An 18,714-nucleotide genomic window follows, 5' to 3' on the forward strand; every position below is an offset into this window, starting at 1 on the left:
CGCGGTCGTGCTGATACAAATGATGCGGAACGTTCTGGTCGGCCAAATGAGGCAGTAACTCCCGAAAACACCAAGCAAGTATTGAAAATCGTGATGGGTGACCGCAAAATGAAAGTGCGCGAGGTAGCTAAGATGATGAACATATCAACTGGTAGTGCATTTACTATTTTGCACCAAAAATTGGCTATGAAAAAGGCTTTTTCCAAATGGGTGCCGCGTTTGCTCACAATGGAACAAAAGCAACAACGTATCAATGATTCGGAGAGCAGTTTGGCACTGTTTACTCGCAATAAACAGGATTTTTTGCGTCGATGTGACGGTGGACGAAACATGGATTCACCATTTCACTCCGGAGTCAATTCGGCAGTCAGCTGAATGGCGTACGACCGGTGAAAGCCGCCCGAAGCGTGCAAAAACACAACAGTCGGCCACCAAAGTGATGGCGTCCGTATTCTGGGATGCGAATGGTATAATTTTCATTGACCTCGATAAAGGAAAAACCATCAATAGCGACTACTACATGGTGTTATTGGATCGTTTGAAGGCCGAAATAGCGAAAAAACGCCCACACACGAGGAAGAAGAAAGTCATCTTTCATCAAGACAACGCACCGTGCCACAAGTCAATCAAAACGATGACCAAATTCAACGAATTAGGCTTCCAACTGCTTCCTCATCCTCCGTACTCGCCGGATCTGGCCCCCAGCGACTACTGGCTCTTTGCGGATCTCAAAAAGATGCTCCAGGGAAAAAGATTTGGCTCAAATGAGGAGGTGATCGCTGCTACTGAGGCTCATTTTGAGTCAAAAGACAAATCGTTCTACAAACATGGCATTGAAAAGTTAGAGAAGCGTTGGAATGATTGTATTACACTTGAAGGAGATTATGTTGATGAATAATAAAGAATTTTTCCGATAAAATGTTGTTTTCATAGTTAGTCCCGGGACTTATTGAACGATGTGTTATGAGCAGAACCTTCTATCCAGTCGTCCATTGATGCCAGCCAATGGATGATTTCCAAAATATTATTTTCACGTACTTTATTTTGAACATATATAAATTTTAGCAAATGTGTGATAAAGAGAATACATGTATTTCATTATTTAAACCATATCGTATTTAAAAATATATAACAAAATAGTCCGAAACAAAAGGAACACTTATCGATATTCACTTTCTGCTCGTTTACAGAATAAATATGCATTTATAAAGTAAGACATTGAATAAAAATCTCTAAAAATAACAGAAAAAACTACTTGAATTGAATGTACTTTTTATGTATACAATGATTATGATTAAGAAATGTCCATATCAAAACAGACCTAGCAATATTTGCTTAAAACTCTACAGTGGTTCGATGAAAGAGACGACAAAACACAATCCAATAGGATGAAAAGGTTACAAAAAGGGATTCTCAATTGTTGTTTTGTTTTCTATTTGAAACACAGCAGCACACTTTTGCTCTTGAAGTTGTTAGTTGGGATCTTTCAAGTAATACGTGGTGGTTCTAAATTGCTCTTATAAAAAATACTGTGCTTGTAACGCGTTTTTATAAAAAACCATTTGAATTGATTCAAACAATTAAACAATAATTTGCACAAATTTGTACAATTATACATTATCACACTTTTTAACGCCTCTTGCCCTATTGTGGTTGATCAATAAGTTATATTTTCGGAACGAATAAAGTAGCATGAAATTGAAATCGGAAAATTGAGCCCGTTTTACCGGAAGAGAAATTTCAATTTGAAAACCACTAGTTTTATGTTTAGACAGAAACGCGTACAGGCTCAATTTTGGTGTTGCTATTACAAAAATTTAGTATGAAAATTTCTCTATAAACAATAGTGTAGTGCACTCTATCCATATCTGTCTCTTATGCTAATTTATGTTTTTGTAATTTTCCATTGTTTTTTTATTTTTTTTTTACATTTTCTCATTTTTTAAATTTTTTTTTGTATTTTTTATATTTTTAAAATACGATACAGCATTTCTCCTAAATGATTACATTGAAAAGACATAGCTTAATCCAGATGTTAATTTTAAGGGGTTTGTCAGCCGATACGAAATATGTGATGTAGTAATGCTTAGATACTCAGCTGACATTGAATTTTATAGTAAATTGTTAGTAAAGTGAAAGTTTATGGGATTAATTTGAACGCAGAGCCAAATGAATCAAAGACTTACATAAATGGAAAAAAAGCAAAAAAGTGTCCTTTTACCCTTTACATGTGTTCGGGGTCTAAATTATTATTTCTTTTTGATGGAAAAAAATCATATTTGTGTGGAAAACTCATCAACGAAATGAAAGGAAAAAGGACTTGACAAAAATCTACTTCCACACGAAATTGTGTTTATTGATAAATGGAATCAGCAAGATGATTTAGTCCTCGATATTATAGATGAGGAACAAGTTTTTCTCGTCGTGGTGTTCGTCGCGTGGTGGAGCTAATGGCGACTTGGAGCTCAGCGGTTGGAAGCCGAGGAATAAAAATGTTTTGACGAGTTTCGAACGATCCTGACGATCTTTAGCCATGCAAAGTACGACCGCATCCACTTCCAATTTCTCTTCAGCGAATTCTAGTAAGGAGATGAATGATTGTCTTGATCCCTCCTGCGGTAGTACCTCCGGTAAATCAACATATAAGATGTTGTTGATTGGATTCAAGACCTAAAAACCAAATCAAAATATTAACGAGATATTGTTTAGGTCAGTTGAAATGAAATCGAAACGCCAACAGTTGGTCAGATATAAATGTTTAGTAAATAACCGAATGCAATAACGAAATATCTTTGCGTGAAAATTCAATCTACAATCAATACAACTTACCGTATCCCAGGTGGTCTTCGCATTCTCAGTTACATGCAAGTTGATAAGAACGCGAGTAGGTGTTTTTTGCTGAACGATCTTGTTGACTACTTCATGGCAATCGTCATCGGAGCGTGTCGAAAGAACATCATCAAATGCTGATTCAGAAAATTCAGTATCAGAGTAGTCATCCGAATTACTACTCGAGCCTGAAGCTGAAGCTACAGAAGTTTTTCGATTGTAATCTGAAAGATCCAATTACAAACGTTACTCGAATGTGTCATTTTAATAATATCATCAGCAAAAAAAAACTTACCATTTAAAAGTGACGCCCTATCGTGATCTGTTCTGTGGTGGGCAGGGACATCAGGACCACCACAGAGGCCCAACACCGAGAGAGATACAGTAGGAGGATTCAGTCGACATAGTGGTAGCGTTGGAAGAGGTAGACATAGTGCGTTTATTGACGCTACTACTACTTCTACTACTACTACTACTACTAAACATTGGTTCCCTGTAAAGAAAGGAAAGCCGGGTTAGTTTATGAAATAACAATCTTAGGCTTATACATAGGCAGCTCAGCAGGACGTCTTCTCGATCCCTGATGTTACCGAAGAGGAACTTTGGGAAATCTGCAGACGTATTGGGGACAGCAAAGCTCCGGGATTGGACGGAATTCCGAACAGGGCTCTGAAGGTGGCGGTGAAGGCCAGACTAAGGTGATTCGCAAGCACATTCGAATCGTGCATGGCGGAAGGAGTGTTTCCCGCCCAGTGGAAGAGGCAGAAGCTGGTCTTGCTACCGAAGCCCCGAAAACCACCCGGCGTGCCCTCTTCATATCGCCTTATTTGTCTCTTAGACACCATGGGGAAGATGTTGGAGAGGGTGATATACAACAGGCTGCTCCCGTTCATCGAGCTTGCGGGTGCTCTTTCAGAGCGGCAATATGGGTTTCGGCGAGCCCGTTCTACGGTCGATACAGTAGCAAAGGTCGTGGAATTGGCTCGAAATGCAATGGCCATGGGCAAATTCTGTGCTCTGGTGACGCTGGACGTCAAAAATGCTTTTAACTCAGCCAACTGGGGCTGGATTAAGGGCGCTTTGGCCAAACTGGGTGTTCCTAGCTACTTGGCTCGGCTCATCGAGAGTCACTTTTCGGACAGACTTCTCTGGTACGAGGCGGATGACGGGCCGAAGGAATACATTGTGACAGCAGGTGTGCCGCAAGGTTCTGTATTGGGACCGCTGCTGTGGAACATAATGTACGACGGAGTGCTTGGCCTTCGCGTGCCGGAGGAGACAACGCTGATTGGTTTTGCGGACGACCTGGCGGTAGTTGGAACTGCAAAGCATCCCGAGGACGTGGAGCTTTATGCAAATGAACCCATTCATACCATCAAGTCATGGTTACGAATGGCCAAGCTGGACCTGGCGGACGAAAAGACGGAAGCGGTCCTCATTATCAACCATAGGAAGAACAACACGGTTACCATCCAGGTTGGTCATCGTGAGATCGTCTCAAAATCGGTTGTCGAATACCTGGGGGTGATGATCGATGCCAAGCTGAGTTTCAAGGGACACTTGGATTATGCGCGAGAGAAGGCAGCAAATGCCAGCTCATCCCTTGCAAGGATGATGCCTAACGTGAGAGGGCCGAAGTATAGTCGCAGGCTACTCATCGCGGAAGTGGTGAGGTCGATCCTGCTATACGCGGCCCCTGTCTGGGCGGGAGCGTTGAACCACGCTGTCAACCGGAGGAAGATATGTTCGGCATACCGGCCAATTGTGCTAAGGGTGTGCAGCGCATTTAGGACGGCGTCGACGGAGGCAGTGTGTGTTATCGCAGGAATGATCCCTATAGATCTTCTAGCGAGCGAGGCACACTGGCTCTACGAAAAACGAAAGGCAAATCCAGCCGAGGTGAATGCGGATTTCCGAAAAGCCATCAGGAGAGAGTTGTGTGGCAAGTGACAACAACGATGGGATAACTCCGACAAGGGCAGGTGGACCCATACATTGATCCCGTGTATCGAGAAATGGGTCAACCGAAAGCACGGAGAATTGAATTACCACCTGACACGGTGGCTATAGGAAGTACTTGCATCGCTTCGAGTTGGACGAGTCTCCCAACTGTCCTGAATGCGGTGCTACACTCGAGGACCCGGAGCACGTTATGTTCCATTGTCCCAGATTTCTGCAGCAGAAAAGGAGGTTGAACAGCATCTTAGGGGCGGACATCGAGCCCTCCAACCTGGTGGAAGAGATGTTGAAGTCGGAGGAAAACTGGATGGCGGTAAATGAGGCAGTAGCCGTGGTGCAGACAAAACTCCTGGAGTTGGATCGAGCTCGGAAGGTGGCGCGACGGAGACGTGACATGGACGAGCTGGTATAGCGAACCAGAGCCCCCCCCGCGAAGTAATACTTCACGGTGGTCCCACGGGGAGGAGGGGAAGAGTGGGAATGGTTTTAGTGGGTATGAATCCCACACACTGCTGCAACCTGACGCAGCAGCGTCTTTCTAAGATTTCCACCTCCATCCATAAAAAAAAGGCTTATACATAGCTATAAACCAAATTTTAGATGTTTATTCTTATTTAATAACATAAATGGGAAATGTGCAATAGTTTATTCACTGCAACAGCTCAGATTTGATGTGTTACTGGAAAACATTGTAAACTAACGGACAATCAATCCAGGAAAAGGATCAATTAATATGGAAAAATTAAGAAAAGTAAATAACGACGAAAATAATATAGATGACGTTACATAAGTTGAAGTAGTATATAACTAATTTCAACGACATATGTTAGGTACCAAACCCACAAAACTTCTCCAATGGCAAATGAAATTCCCACTTCAATGCCAAACAAACTTCAATCATAATTACTCGGTCAGGTCAGGTCAACAAATTCACAATTTTCCGATATAATGAACAGAGATCCCTACTATTTTAAATTATGGGGTAATGCTACATTCCGGAAGGTATGTAAGGTTATATGAACAACACTAAATAAAAAGTATCTCGACAACAGGCTTACAATGGAGACGTGGTTTACTGGGTACACTCTTTGAGACCTTGGTTGAATCAACAGAAGGTATGGCGTCCACGTAAACCTTGTTGCCAATTCGATAGCTCATTACCTTAAATATCAAAATTCATATCAACTGAATGCGTAGTGTTTTCGAAGGGTCGTAATTTAACAAGCAAATCGGAATATAATGTGCGAAATGGAAGTAAATAAATTTTGTATGCTCACAATAATATTTGAAAAAATATTAGGCGAAAACGGATTTACGGTTTCTTACCAAAGCATAGGCAAATCATCAGACGTTGCCTCACCTGGGAGCAGCGTGACCGAAGCGGCTCGCAGATGTTAAGGGCTCCTCTTTATAATTCGCAGAACACGACATGATTGCTAATTATATTGAGCGTAAATCCGCCTCATACTTTGGGACACAGCTTGGCCAAAGCTGAACATATTTTTTAAGGATTGTGGGGTCCTAAGTCCGCAACCATTTGATGTCGGACCGGATCAAATGGGGAACAACTTACCAACAACTTCGCCCAAAAAAAGAAGGAGTAGAGCCACACAATCCTTAAAAAATTCTATTATTTTTGTAAAAAAAAAATTCAAAAGATGGCAAGAAAAACTTTGATAGATCAAATGGCGACTCTTTAACAACAGTAAATAAGAGAGGCATGAAAGTTTTTATGGATTTTTTTATGAGAATATTCCGAGTATTCGGCTAAGTAGTTTTCAAAATGGCCTCTGAATTTAAAGTGACCTCTTTCTAATCTCCTCTCTTGTAACCAATGTTAAAACTAAAACCTTCTCTTTGATGCACATGACTACATATATTTGGGAAAAAAAACTTTACAATCGCCCCTATATGCGCATGGAATCACGATTCCATCCTTCTCTTCCCATTTCGTGTTAGTTGGCAATAACGTTTATGAGAAAAGTGCTGATAACAGATAGTAAACCGATTTTGATAGTTCCCCACAGGGCCTTTAAAATAGATGAAAAATTTTGCGTTGGAGGATACGATTACCCATAGCGCTAAAGGTATCGGAAGACGTAGTACCGCTATCAAAGAAAAATTGTTAATGAAGTGCATCGAATTCTTTCCAAACACCGAAATAATCAAGAAGTTGAGATCCTTAAAGCCGTACTGTTGAAAAGAATACCAAGTGGGTGAAGGGGATGCTATCTTTGGATCAAAAACGCATGCACACTCGAGAAATAATGTCCACATTGGATAAGCCGAGGGATACTGTGTTTCGAATTTTGAAACAATTTAGAGACGAAGATTCCACATAACAATCTTTGGCAAATTGTGAGACCACATTAAAGATCGGCTGCCTTCAATTAAAAATTTGAAGAAAATCTGCCATAAAGTGAAAAAAAAACAGCGGGGAATGGCGACAAAAGGTAATAAGTCTTCGTAAAAGTGGAAAATCATCCAATGAATAAGAAAATAGGTATCATGATGATCAAAGCTTGGAAAGTGGTTCAATGAATGGGCGTCCATGCAATTTCACTCCCCGCGAAGACCGAAAATTGATAAAAATAGAGCCAACGATATAATCAACAAAATTACCAAGAGTGCGTGAAAACAGATCTCTAGAAGAATCCGGAATATGCTGCATGAAGCAAGAAAAAGTCATGCATTAGTAAAGCAGTACCAAATGAAAAATACACAGTGTCAAGTTTTGTTCTCAGACGAGACCAAATACAACATTTTTCAATGCGATAGACGTGCACGTGTTTCGGGAAAGCCCCGTACCGAATTAGAGTTTAAAAATATTTTAAGCACAGTAAAGCATGGTGGGGGGATCAAAGGGTAGTATAGGTCCCGGGGCGAAACGTGGATTGGTACCCACGATGGAGCATAAAACCTGGGAAATGCCTGCTGAACCAACACCAACAGCTCTACTACCAAACCCTATCTCCACCTCCACGTGGTGACCGCTGGGAGCTCTTTCTTGACGAAAAGCTGCAGACGGAGAAGGATGAAGGCGAGTCTCCCGCGCCTAAAAACGGGACAAATTGTACCAACTGGTCCTCCAGGTTGGGGGTTGGGTAGGGCTGACAACCCTACACGGAAAACAACCTGTTACGAAGCCACAACAGGAGCCTCGGATAGGACGGATGTTAAAACGACGGACCCGGCAACGACAAAGCATGGTGGAGATGGAGTATTAGTCGGGGGTGGTGGTGTTGGGAAGCTTGCTTTTATCGACCAAAATATGGACAAGACTCTTTATCGTAATATTCTCAAGAAAAATTCAAAACTAGGTCTTGGGAATGATACTATTTCCAACATGAGAACGATCCCAAGCATATGGCTTGGGACGTTCAAATGTGGGTTCTGTGTAATATCCTTCACACCCTAAGCACTCCACTATAGTCTCGCGATGGCAATACCACAGAACATTATTGGGATGATTTAGAAAAATGCGTTCGACAACACGAAATATCCAATAAAAGACAGCTAAAAACTGCACCTACAGAAGAATGCGAGAGAATGGAACTTCTTCAATTTACAAAACATCACACTGCTTGTATCCTAGAAGAGATCTAACATTCATATTATTTCTTTGGGGTAGCTGCCAATATACAGGGTGCGGCAGCATAACTTCCTTTTTTAAAATGCACGCCACTCAGTTAGTTGATGTCATAGCGGAGCGCTAGTGGTCTCGTTCAAGAGGGGATACTGTAAAGTTTTATCCCGACACGGTTCAGTCGCCATCATGCGTTGGAATAGTGAGGAGCGTGCCTTTGCCGTTGAGGTTTATTTTTCAAGCGGATGTTCGGTTATTGCAACACAGCGTGCATTTCGGAATCGCTTTAAGTTAGCCCCGTTGGCTCCCGTCGTCCCCTTGTGATTCCCGTCCCGTGTTTATGTGAACCGTCCAAGAAGCCTACAAGATTTGAAGACCAACATCCAAGAAGAAATTGCCAACATAACATCTGATATGCTAACAAGAGTCATGACAAACGCCAGAAATCGGTTTACGCAATGTATGGAGAATGGGGGACGTCACCTAACAGATTTGATCTTCAAAACAATGTAAATAAAAACTTTAGACATGTACCTACATTATAAAAAATAAATAAATATTTTCCGATGCATACAATAGTTTTTATTGAATTTTGAAAAAAGGAAGTTATGCTGCCGCACCCTGTATAATAAACATTTGAAGTTGTTTATGTTTCTCAATTCCTTGGAGTCAACAAAATGTAGCTCCAAAACAACTCTAAGATTTGAGCTATTAAAAATATGAGGCATAAAAACACACCATAGCAAATTGCATTGTTTCATATACCAAGCGATTCTATTTTTATCACAAAAAACAATTCTAGGGGTTTCCCCTAGTTCTATGATTTACAAATGACTGCACTAGTTAATTGCATTAAGTCGTAATTACATTCGATAAAGAGTTCCATCAGCAAAATGCAGCTTATTGGGGATAACTGCAATATTAGAAAACTACGTAATGCATGCTATGTAAAGCTTTATTTTTCCATGTACACTTGCCAGAATAACTATTGGTACACTTCAATGTTCAATTTTAAAGTTCATTTAAAAAAAAAAAAAAATTAATTTAAATAAAATAAATAAAATTAAAAAAAAATAAATAAATAAAATAGTTTTTACTTTTCCAATACCACGGATTTATCGGAATGTTTTTTTTTGGTATATTTTCCTAGCCCTGCGCTTTCATAATTTTTTTCAGCGGAAAAATGCAGCCAACGTAAATGTGCGTCAAAGTTACATAGAATGACAAAACAGAACAAAATGGCTCCAGAATTTTGGAAACGAGACCTATTTTCCGACGAAAGTAAGTTCTGCATCTTTGGAATAAAAGGAAAGAAGTTAGTTTGGTGGAAGAAGGGAACAGTGCTTAACAAAGAAAACCTTGTTCCAAAGGTTAAGCACGGAGGAGGTGGTGTTAACAAAGAAAACCTTGTTCCAAAGGTTAAGCACGGAGGAGGTGGTGTTAACAAAGAAAACCTTGTTCCAAAGGTTAAGCACGGAGGAGGTGGTGTTATGGTTTAGAAATGTTTAAAAGCGTTATTGAGGAGGAATGGGCCAAAATTAGCCAAGAAGAAACATCCAAACTAATCAGATCAATGTCAAAACGACTTTCGGAGGTTCCACCCTTTTACAAATCTTTACTGAATATGTTGACCAGATCGATTCAAAAACCAGGACACTTTTCGAAATTGAAATTTTAGGTTTAACAATTTGCTCCTCTGAAATATAAAACTCAAACTCACCAAAGGCTTCTACTTTTTTTGAAAACACGTTTATAGTTTCCCTCAAATCACTAATTAACTATTATCAATATTACAGAATACTTGTAATTTTTTTTTAATTCTTTCTACACAGTTATTTTAAAATATCACAAATCGAAAAACCCTACAGGTATACCGGTCCCCGGAAATTATTTCACATAAACTATTAATTTTTCTTCTATTTTCAGAAAATAATTGTTTTATTTTAAAAGTCCATCCGGCCAACGATCAGTGTTTGTGTTTACGTTTACACCGTGTAGTGATCAGTTTCAAACTAAACAGTTCAAACTGTAGCCGCGTATATTTATATTCGCCACCATATACAATATATCTGAAGTAAGATTCCTCATTCACTACACCACCAGCCTCTTAGATTTGCTACCATAGATAGTATACACTAGGCGACATAATTCATTGTACGACATTTTAATATGTTATAAACTGCATTTATTCGAATTAACTCAGAATAAACAGTACAAAAAGTGAAACATAACAAATAGGCACCTCAAACTTTGGATTCATTTCCAGTTCCTTTCAGTTTTTGCCACAATTAATAAATAACAAGTTCGGAAACCGGAGCTGGACGATTCGGGTATGAAAGATTTCGTGTATTTCTTACACACATTTGAGTGTGCATTAATACGTAGCACTTAATATATGCATATATTATGTGAGAGTATCCACTTTTCCGTGATATTGACTTTGCAAGGAAACGACAACTTTGACCTATTAAAACTTTGTCAGTAATAGTGCGATTTCCATCAAACTTAGTGGAATCATGCTCTATGTTATAACCTACATTACTGCATTTCGTGGTCATAGGATGACCTTAAGGGAGGGCCAACTGCAAAAAATATAGAATACACGATTAACTTTATTTTAAAGGATATCGGCATGGAAGGTATTTCGGAGCCCAGGTACCATATAGTTGCAGTCTCTTTGTTTTTTTCCGAGTTTTCGGTTGGGTAGTTCTGGGCCCGTTAAAGAAATGATCAATTTTAACTCCCTGCACTCCCCACCTTTCCAACAAATGTCAAAACTAAGACCGGCTTCGGAAAGTACTAACCGAGATCTTTCATTTGATACCCCACATGACTATGTTTGGTGAAAAAAAAATGTACACCCCCCCCTCCCCCCCTTTAAATCCAACGTAAAAGGATGTAACTTGCTGTATGCGTTCACACTTCTCACCTTCTCACCAAATTTGGTGTCAATCGCTATAACCGAGAAATGCGTGTGACGGACAGGTAGACAGACAGTAAACCGATTTTAAAGAGGTTTTGTTTAACACAAAACCTTCAAAAAGGGAACTCTAAGCGACAAAAGTGATCGTACGACTATTGTTATTCTGAGATATTCTTTAAATATCAATACTTTTTTGGGCCTCCTTTGGCTTCCAAGACTGCGCGATGGCATAGATGGCACAAGTTTCTACGTAATACTTTGAGGTACAATATTCCATTCCTCCTGTAGAGCCTTTTTTAGAGAACTCTCTGAAGTAATATGGTGTTTGTGCAACTACTTTTCGTCATAATCCCACAAACGCTCAATTGGATTTACGTCTGGACTCTGCTTTGGAACATTATACAGTAACCACTCACGTACTTTAGGAGCTGTATGTTTAGGGTCGTTGTCCTATTGGAAAATATAATTCGGACCTAAACCCACTTTATTGACAGATTCTTGTAAATTATTTTTTTAAATATTTAAGAATAAATGCTGATCCAGTTTACCATCAATAAACACTAGATTACTGAGATTGCCTCTAATGCATTACCCTTTTTCCCGCCAAACTCTTGGTAGACCATTGTGACCAAATATCGTGTAATGACTTCCATCTGTAAACACAACTTGTTTCTAAAACGATATGTCCTCGTCTTTATGTAGAAAAGCTGATTCTTTACTTTTAAGTTTTTTTAAGTTTTTTCCGCAAATTAATCCCAACTTGTCTAAAATCGGTCGATGTTTGCTTTCTTTTACTTTTCTAGACGGCATTCCACATTTACACTTCGAACTCCTTCGCGAACACTGCGTTGAGACTGATCGCATTTCTATGCAGTTTATTCAAAATAAAGGAAGTGGGGAACGGTTAAAATATTCGTCCTCCAGCTATTTGAGATGAGATGCATATTTGTATTTTTGCCGCTATTACTCAAAAGGGATGCCAAGTAAACATTACAAACAAGCATGGTCATATCATGGTTCTTATTATACGATGAATTATGTCGCCTAGTGTATATCATAAATGCGACTGTTATGAATGCGTTCAGAAATTTTATGGTAGAGATAACAACCAACGACATCGGACGATAATTTTAACATGGACTGCCTTTCTTTTTCTATTTTAGAATTGAAGATAATGAACTTTAATGACGCGACGGAAGAGCTTGTTGAGCCAGAGGGTTGGGCCACAGCTCTTCGTTGCCCAGAGCTCAGCTACAATGGCGTCAAGTCCTGTTGCTTCGGCCGCATACTTTCTTGAATTTCCATTTTTTTACGAAATTTTACGTTAAAGTGAAAATACAAACAAATGGCATTTCGATCAATGTCATCCAATCATGTCAATTTTGAAATTTCTTAGAATCTTGGTTTTTAAAACTTTGTTTAAAACAAAATCTTATTAAAATCGGTTTACTGTCTGTCTGTCACATGCATTTTCGTCGGAGACGATTGTAGCGATTGACACCAAATTTGGTGGAAACTGAACGCTCACGCATGCGGTGAGTTACAAAATTCCACGTTGAATTTTAGGGGGAGGTCCCCAAATACGCAAAAGAAAGGTGCAATTTTTTTTCATCAATGTGTAGTAGTCGCGGTTAGTACTTTCCGAAGACGGACTTAGTTTTGACGTTTGCTGGAAAGGTAGGGAGTGCAGGGGGTTGAAAGTGATTATTTTACTTTAACGGAGCCATTCTCAGAAACTAACCAACTGAAAAAAATCAAGAGGCTGCCACTATACAGGCTCCGGCTCCAAAATACCCTCCATACCAATATCTAAGGTAATAATTTTTAGTAATTGGCTGTAAAACCCTCTTAGGTTGATCCTAGAGCCACGCAGCATTGCAGGCTATAATACGGAGCATGATCTTGCTAAATTTGGTGGAAGTCGCACTATTAATAACTAAATTATGACAGGTCAAATTCAAGACTTTGAATGTCAATATCACGCGAAAGTGAATAATTTCACATAATATATGCATATATTACGCGCTCTATTAGAAAATGAGGCACCAAAACATCCAATAGTAAATTGCATTGCTTCATATGCCAAGTGATTCTAATTTTATCACAAAAAGCAATTCTAGGGGTTCCCCCTAGTTCTATGATTTACAAATGACTGCACTCGTTATTTGAATTAAGTTGTAATTACATTCGACAAAGAGTTCCATCAGCAAAATGCGGATTATTGGGGAGTTATTCCCAATATTATAAAGCTACATAATATATGCTATATAAAGTTATATTCTCAAGCACTCACCAAAGGCTTCTACGTTCTTTGAAAACACGTTTATCGTTTTTCTCAAATCACTAATTAAATATTAACAATATCACAGAATATTTGGAAAGTTCTTTAATTCTTTCTACACAGTTATCTTAAAATATCACAGATCGAAAAACCCTAAAGGTAAACCGGTCCCCGAAATAGATTTCACATAAATTATAGAATTTTTCTTCTATTATCAGAAAATAATTGTTTTATCTTAAAAGCCAATCCGGCCAACGGTCAGTGTTTGTGTTTACGTTTACACCGAGTAGTCATCAGTTTCAAACTAAACTGTTCAGACTAGCCGCGTATATTTATATTTGCCACCATATACAATATATCTGAAGTAAGATTCCTCATTCACTACACCACCAGCCTCTTTACGTCTATCAAAGACAGGAGTGGGGTAATAGCAACAAATACAAAACAGAGAACCATCAACAAGTCGGTTTCAGATGAGATATGCAAATTATGGGGTTCTTTCAATTCTGATATAAAACGAGAACAGGCTTTCGAGACAAAACGACTAGACCGATTGTAAACTCATTACAAAAACTCAGCCCGATCAAAATACTCGTTATATAATGACCCATGCAATTTTCGGGGAACTATCTACTGTCGTTTGGACGACATCCAAATTTTTAATTATTTCTCTATTCTTGTTCTAAAAATAGTTATACCTCTGACTAGTTGAACTTAGCAATACAAATGCGATAAATGCTGTAAAATCTTAGTCTCATAGTCTCGTTTTGGCTTTAACTACCGCTAGAAGATTAGAATAATTTCATCACCTAAGCGGTTCAGATAAAAGTTCGCTAGATCAGCTTGCCCGGTTTCTTTCTGTTCCTGAACTTCCTGTTGACAAATTCATACATGCTGTCCATCCTAATGGATTTGTTATAATAATTATTGTTAGTTGGCGTCTTACCCACCAAGTCAGATTTTTATTTCTTAAATTTTGTCTTCCTCCTTTCAAGTATTTCAGGAATTCATTGAAATTACTTGAATATATGTTCTCATATTTGAATGTTTATATGTTTTCTCACGTTATTTATAAATATTTCGAAGAAAAGTTCATTTCGAAAGTTTTCGTGACGCAGTTGGCAAGAAAATGTTGTTGGCATGGGTTTTATTTAGGAAAATAAACAATAAAATTGCGACGCAGTATTCCATGATAATCTCGTGTTCTTTAATGCAAAGGTGGACGAAATGGTCAAGGAATTCTCTGTTCTTAATTTACGAGGTTTCTTTCCTGATCTCAATTGTAATTTTGAATTTAGATCAATTTTTTAAATATAATTTTACTAAAATTTAATATCATGACCTTGAATGGAAAGCGGCAACCAGGGGCCAGATGAGTGAGAGTGGCTCATTGAATTCTTAAACATAAATCCCAAGACGTAACTAGACGGTACCATTTGCGAACTCACCAGATATTTTTAATCTTATATATTTTTACACTAATATAGGGTACGCAACAAATTTTTCTTTTATTAGTGATCTTATCAATATAAGAGTAACCTTATCAGCACAGTGAAACCTCGGAAGTCTCTTTAAAAATATCTCCATATTCGTTTCTAATCAAACAATTCAATTGAATTGTTAAACTTTTGAGGAAAAACCGAACAGAATGATAAGATATAGCTAGAAGTGGTAGTCCTTATATTGCAGAAGGTGACGGTTCAAGTCTCACTGGTAACAGAGGAACTTATGATATGAATTGACTCAGAATGAGTCAAATCAGATTTTTGTAGAAACGCCTGTTGTTTTCTCAACTATTATCAGTCCAAATTTCGTACTTCTTTGCGCCTTGGGGGGCTTCAATAAAACTACAGAAATCTACTAATTTGAGCGGAAATGATGATTGCCACATCAAATGAGACATTCTTTGTTCTTTATCTTTTTTCATTTATTGGCGAGTTCACACTACAGAGAGTTAATTTTGCAAGGCCCCAGTTCCTTTCACAAGTATATTCTTTCTGGCTCCATATGCAAAGGTCTTTTATTTTGTTGTTTGAGAAATATGAAGGCTATGCGTAGTTATGAACGAAGAATGGGTTGCAGTAACTTTACACGGCAAAAATAACTTTGAGCCGCCCTAGCTTTGTTAGTAATAGTACGATTTTGATAAAATTGGGGTGGAGGTAACATCCGTCATACTATAATTTACATTACTGCAAATTCTTATAAATCTAAGATAAAGTTAAGGGGGGTTTCTAGTCAATTTTCCAACTTGATATCCAACATGAATATATTCGGTGAAAGAAGATTGTACATTCCCCTTTTGCATGTATGAGAACCTCCCTTAATCCCAACATAGAAAGATATAACTCAGCGTATGTCTACCCGTTTACAGTTCCCACCTTTTCACCAAATTTCGTGGCAATCGGTAGAGCCGTTTCTGAGAAAAGTGCATGTGACAGACAAACAGACATTGAACTGACTTTAATAAGGTTTCGCAAACAAATCCTTGATAGAATCATGGTTGAATTGTGTGACAAAAAAAAAATATGAATGAAAATGTTGGTGCTACAACTACCAGAATATGGCAGGTGGACAATTTTAATCGATCACCAAAGGAAGAGAGCATCTCGCAGATGTAACGACTACTGAAGTTGAAGATGACCAACGACTAAAGTCAACCACGATTGCAGAACGACAATACGTTTGCATATGTTTCAGTTCTAACCAGGCATGGAAACATGAGTTGGATTCTTTAAATCCCTTCAAACTTTCATCACTCCTCTTTCACGTTCTTTTGTCTCATTTCTATCCCATTCCGAGGAGTATCTCGTCTCTTCTAATGGATTAGGTCTCGTGAGGGTGCCCCCGCAGGGGGGCATTTAGGCTTTAAACTGAAAGGTTTTAGCCTCTTTAGCGAGCTTGTGAGAATTGCTTTTGCATTCATGTATATGAATGATATTTCTTCCCTTTTTTTCTTTCAAATAACACGAAAATGTTCAAATAACAGTATTCAAGCGATATAAATAAATAAAATCAAACAAAGTGTCCAACGTGCGATAAATGACCGCTCAAAAAACCTTAATTCGGTTATATTCGAAGGAGAAAAAAAAAGGTTAAAAAATGTAGATAACTTCGTTGCATGATCGTTATTTTGAATTACGCCCTTATATCGAGTGTTTATTGAGTTGACACCGCTCTGCAGGAATGGCACACCATGATTCTTGCACCACGAAGGTCTTTGTTGTTTTTAGATTTTATAACATTAGCGGCATCCTCAACATCTACCCATTAGTTTTTAGTAGGATTGAGATCTGATGATTGCTCTGGGCTCTTCAACAACTTCGCTCTATTTTCTTCAAACCACTTCTTGCATTTTTGCTCATTATTTTGCTGGAAGACCTATTTTATTGGCATTTCCGCACTGGCAAAAGACAGGATAATGTTTTGATATATATTAATAAAAACATTTGGAACCATGATTATTTTGATCCAATGTATAGAACCTCTACCATAGAATGAAAAGCAAACCCACGCAGGTCAAAACGCAAATGAGGCGGGCGTCTCTGCTATCATACAAAGCAATTTTGCACGCATCAGACCATAAAATGTTCTCTTGTTTCTCAGTCCCCCAAGGCAGTCTAGATCGGTTTGACAAACTCAAAACGTTGCGTAATTAGCAAGAACTATATTATTCAATCTTCAAAGTTTTATAAAAACGCAATAAACGATGTGGACTCTGTATTTCAAGGTGGACAAAATAAAGTGCAAAATAAGAAACAAGTTCAATAATTACTTCAAATAAAAAAAAGTGGCAAAAAACCTCATATTTAATATTTGGTATGTGCTCCTTTATTTTTTATCACCTCTTATATTCTTTTTGGAACACTGCTAAGTTTTTTAGGGTATTTCTAGTTATTTTTGTCCACCCTTCTTGTATACTTCTCCAGAAGGAGTCCAAATTCACATGAGCCTCTAATGAAATTCTGTTATCTAGAATGGTCCACAGATGCTTAATCGGATTCAAATCTGGCGGCTGAGCCGACCACTTTAATTGTTCAATGTCACTTTCTATAAAAAGCTATTTTACAATTTTACTCGTGCGCTAGGGATCATTCGCTTGTTGGAAAATATAATCACCCAAGCATAAGTCATCTGCACTTTTCACGAAGTTTTCTTTTAAAATATTTACATTATGCGCTCCAGTCATTTTTGAATTAATTTTCGAATGCTGTCAGACTCCTGCGGTAGAGAAGCATCCCCATTCCATTAGGGAACCGCCACCGTGTTTTACCGTGGCTGTAATATTTTTGGTTTTTAGTCTCTGGGAAGGCTCACACCAAACTCGATTACATTTTTTTGGAATTTCACTTAAATTTTGATTCATCCGACCAAATTATTATATATTACAAAACGATTCAGCCATGTTAATATATTTTCTTCGCAAATGAGAGTCGTTTGGCTCCACACAGTAGAGGCTCCTTTTTGGAAAAATAACTCCTCATTCCTGCTTCAACTAGTCTTCTTTGCAGTGCACGTAACGACCTGTTCAAATTGGTGGTTTTAGTCTACTAAGAAGTATACAATTTGAAATTTTACATACCAATTTTCTTCTAGGCGAATCCCCATTTTATAATTAAAATGTAACATAGATGCATTGGAAAGTATCATTCATAAAAACCATACTGATTTTGGAATGGATGTCGTTGCACTTTATTTATCCCACCATCACACAATTGCCCTCCGCAACGATATTTTTTTTTGCTCTTACAGCTCTTTCTAGGTGCTATAGTGTTGAGCCTAGTCTCTTTGCCATATTGAAAAGTGAGTGGCTAAGTTGTTTTTATAAAATATTGTTATAGATTATGAATCTAGGGATGTTTTAGCGTATTTTCAGTGAATAAAAACTGTGACTGGATGTCGGATACCAATTGACTCAGCTATGAATGAATACCTGAGTCAAATCAGCGTAATAATCACGGACAAGTGCAATGTTGACCACATTGTCTCCTACAAGGTACCATAGTCCTGTAGTGTTCAATGAAGTGCTTTGATACGATAGACCCACATCGTTGAATTGTCACGCAATTGATTTTCGGTCACGCTGCTCCCAGGGCAGAGGTGAGGCAGCGTCTGATGAGTTGCCTCTGCCCTGGA

At 38.4% G+C, this 18,714-nt stretch overlaps 1 protein-coding gene across 1 annotated transcript in view; it reads right to left on the minus strand.

Moving 5' to 3' along the window:
- Positions 1 to 1,024: 1,024 nt before the first annotated feature.
- Positions 1,025 to 18,714, minus strand: part of LOC119647288 (ornithine decarboxylase antizyme) — a 52,277-nt gene continuing 34,587 nt past the window's right edge. Inside the window, 4 exon segments of the mRNA XM_038048191.1 lie at positions 1,025 to 2,670; positions 2,830 to 3,053; positions 3,125 to 3,176; positions 3,178 to 3,322. Of these exon segments, the coding sequence (XP_037904119.1) occupies positions 2,383 to 2,670; positions 2,830 to 3,053; positions 3,125 to 3,176; positions 3,178 to 3,322 (709 nt within the window). The 3' untranslated portion in view covers positions 1,025 to 2,382.

The sequence above is a fragment of the Hermetia illucens genome, chromosome 1 (genome assembly GCF_905115235.1).
Source record: "Hermetia illucens chromosome 1, iHerIll2.2.curated.20191125, whole genome shotgun sequence".
NCBI classification, from domain to species: domain Eukaryota; kingdom Metazoa; phylum Arthropoda; class Insecta; order Diptera; family Stratiomyidae; genus Hermetia; species Hermetia illucens.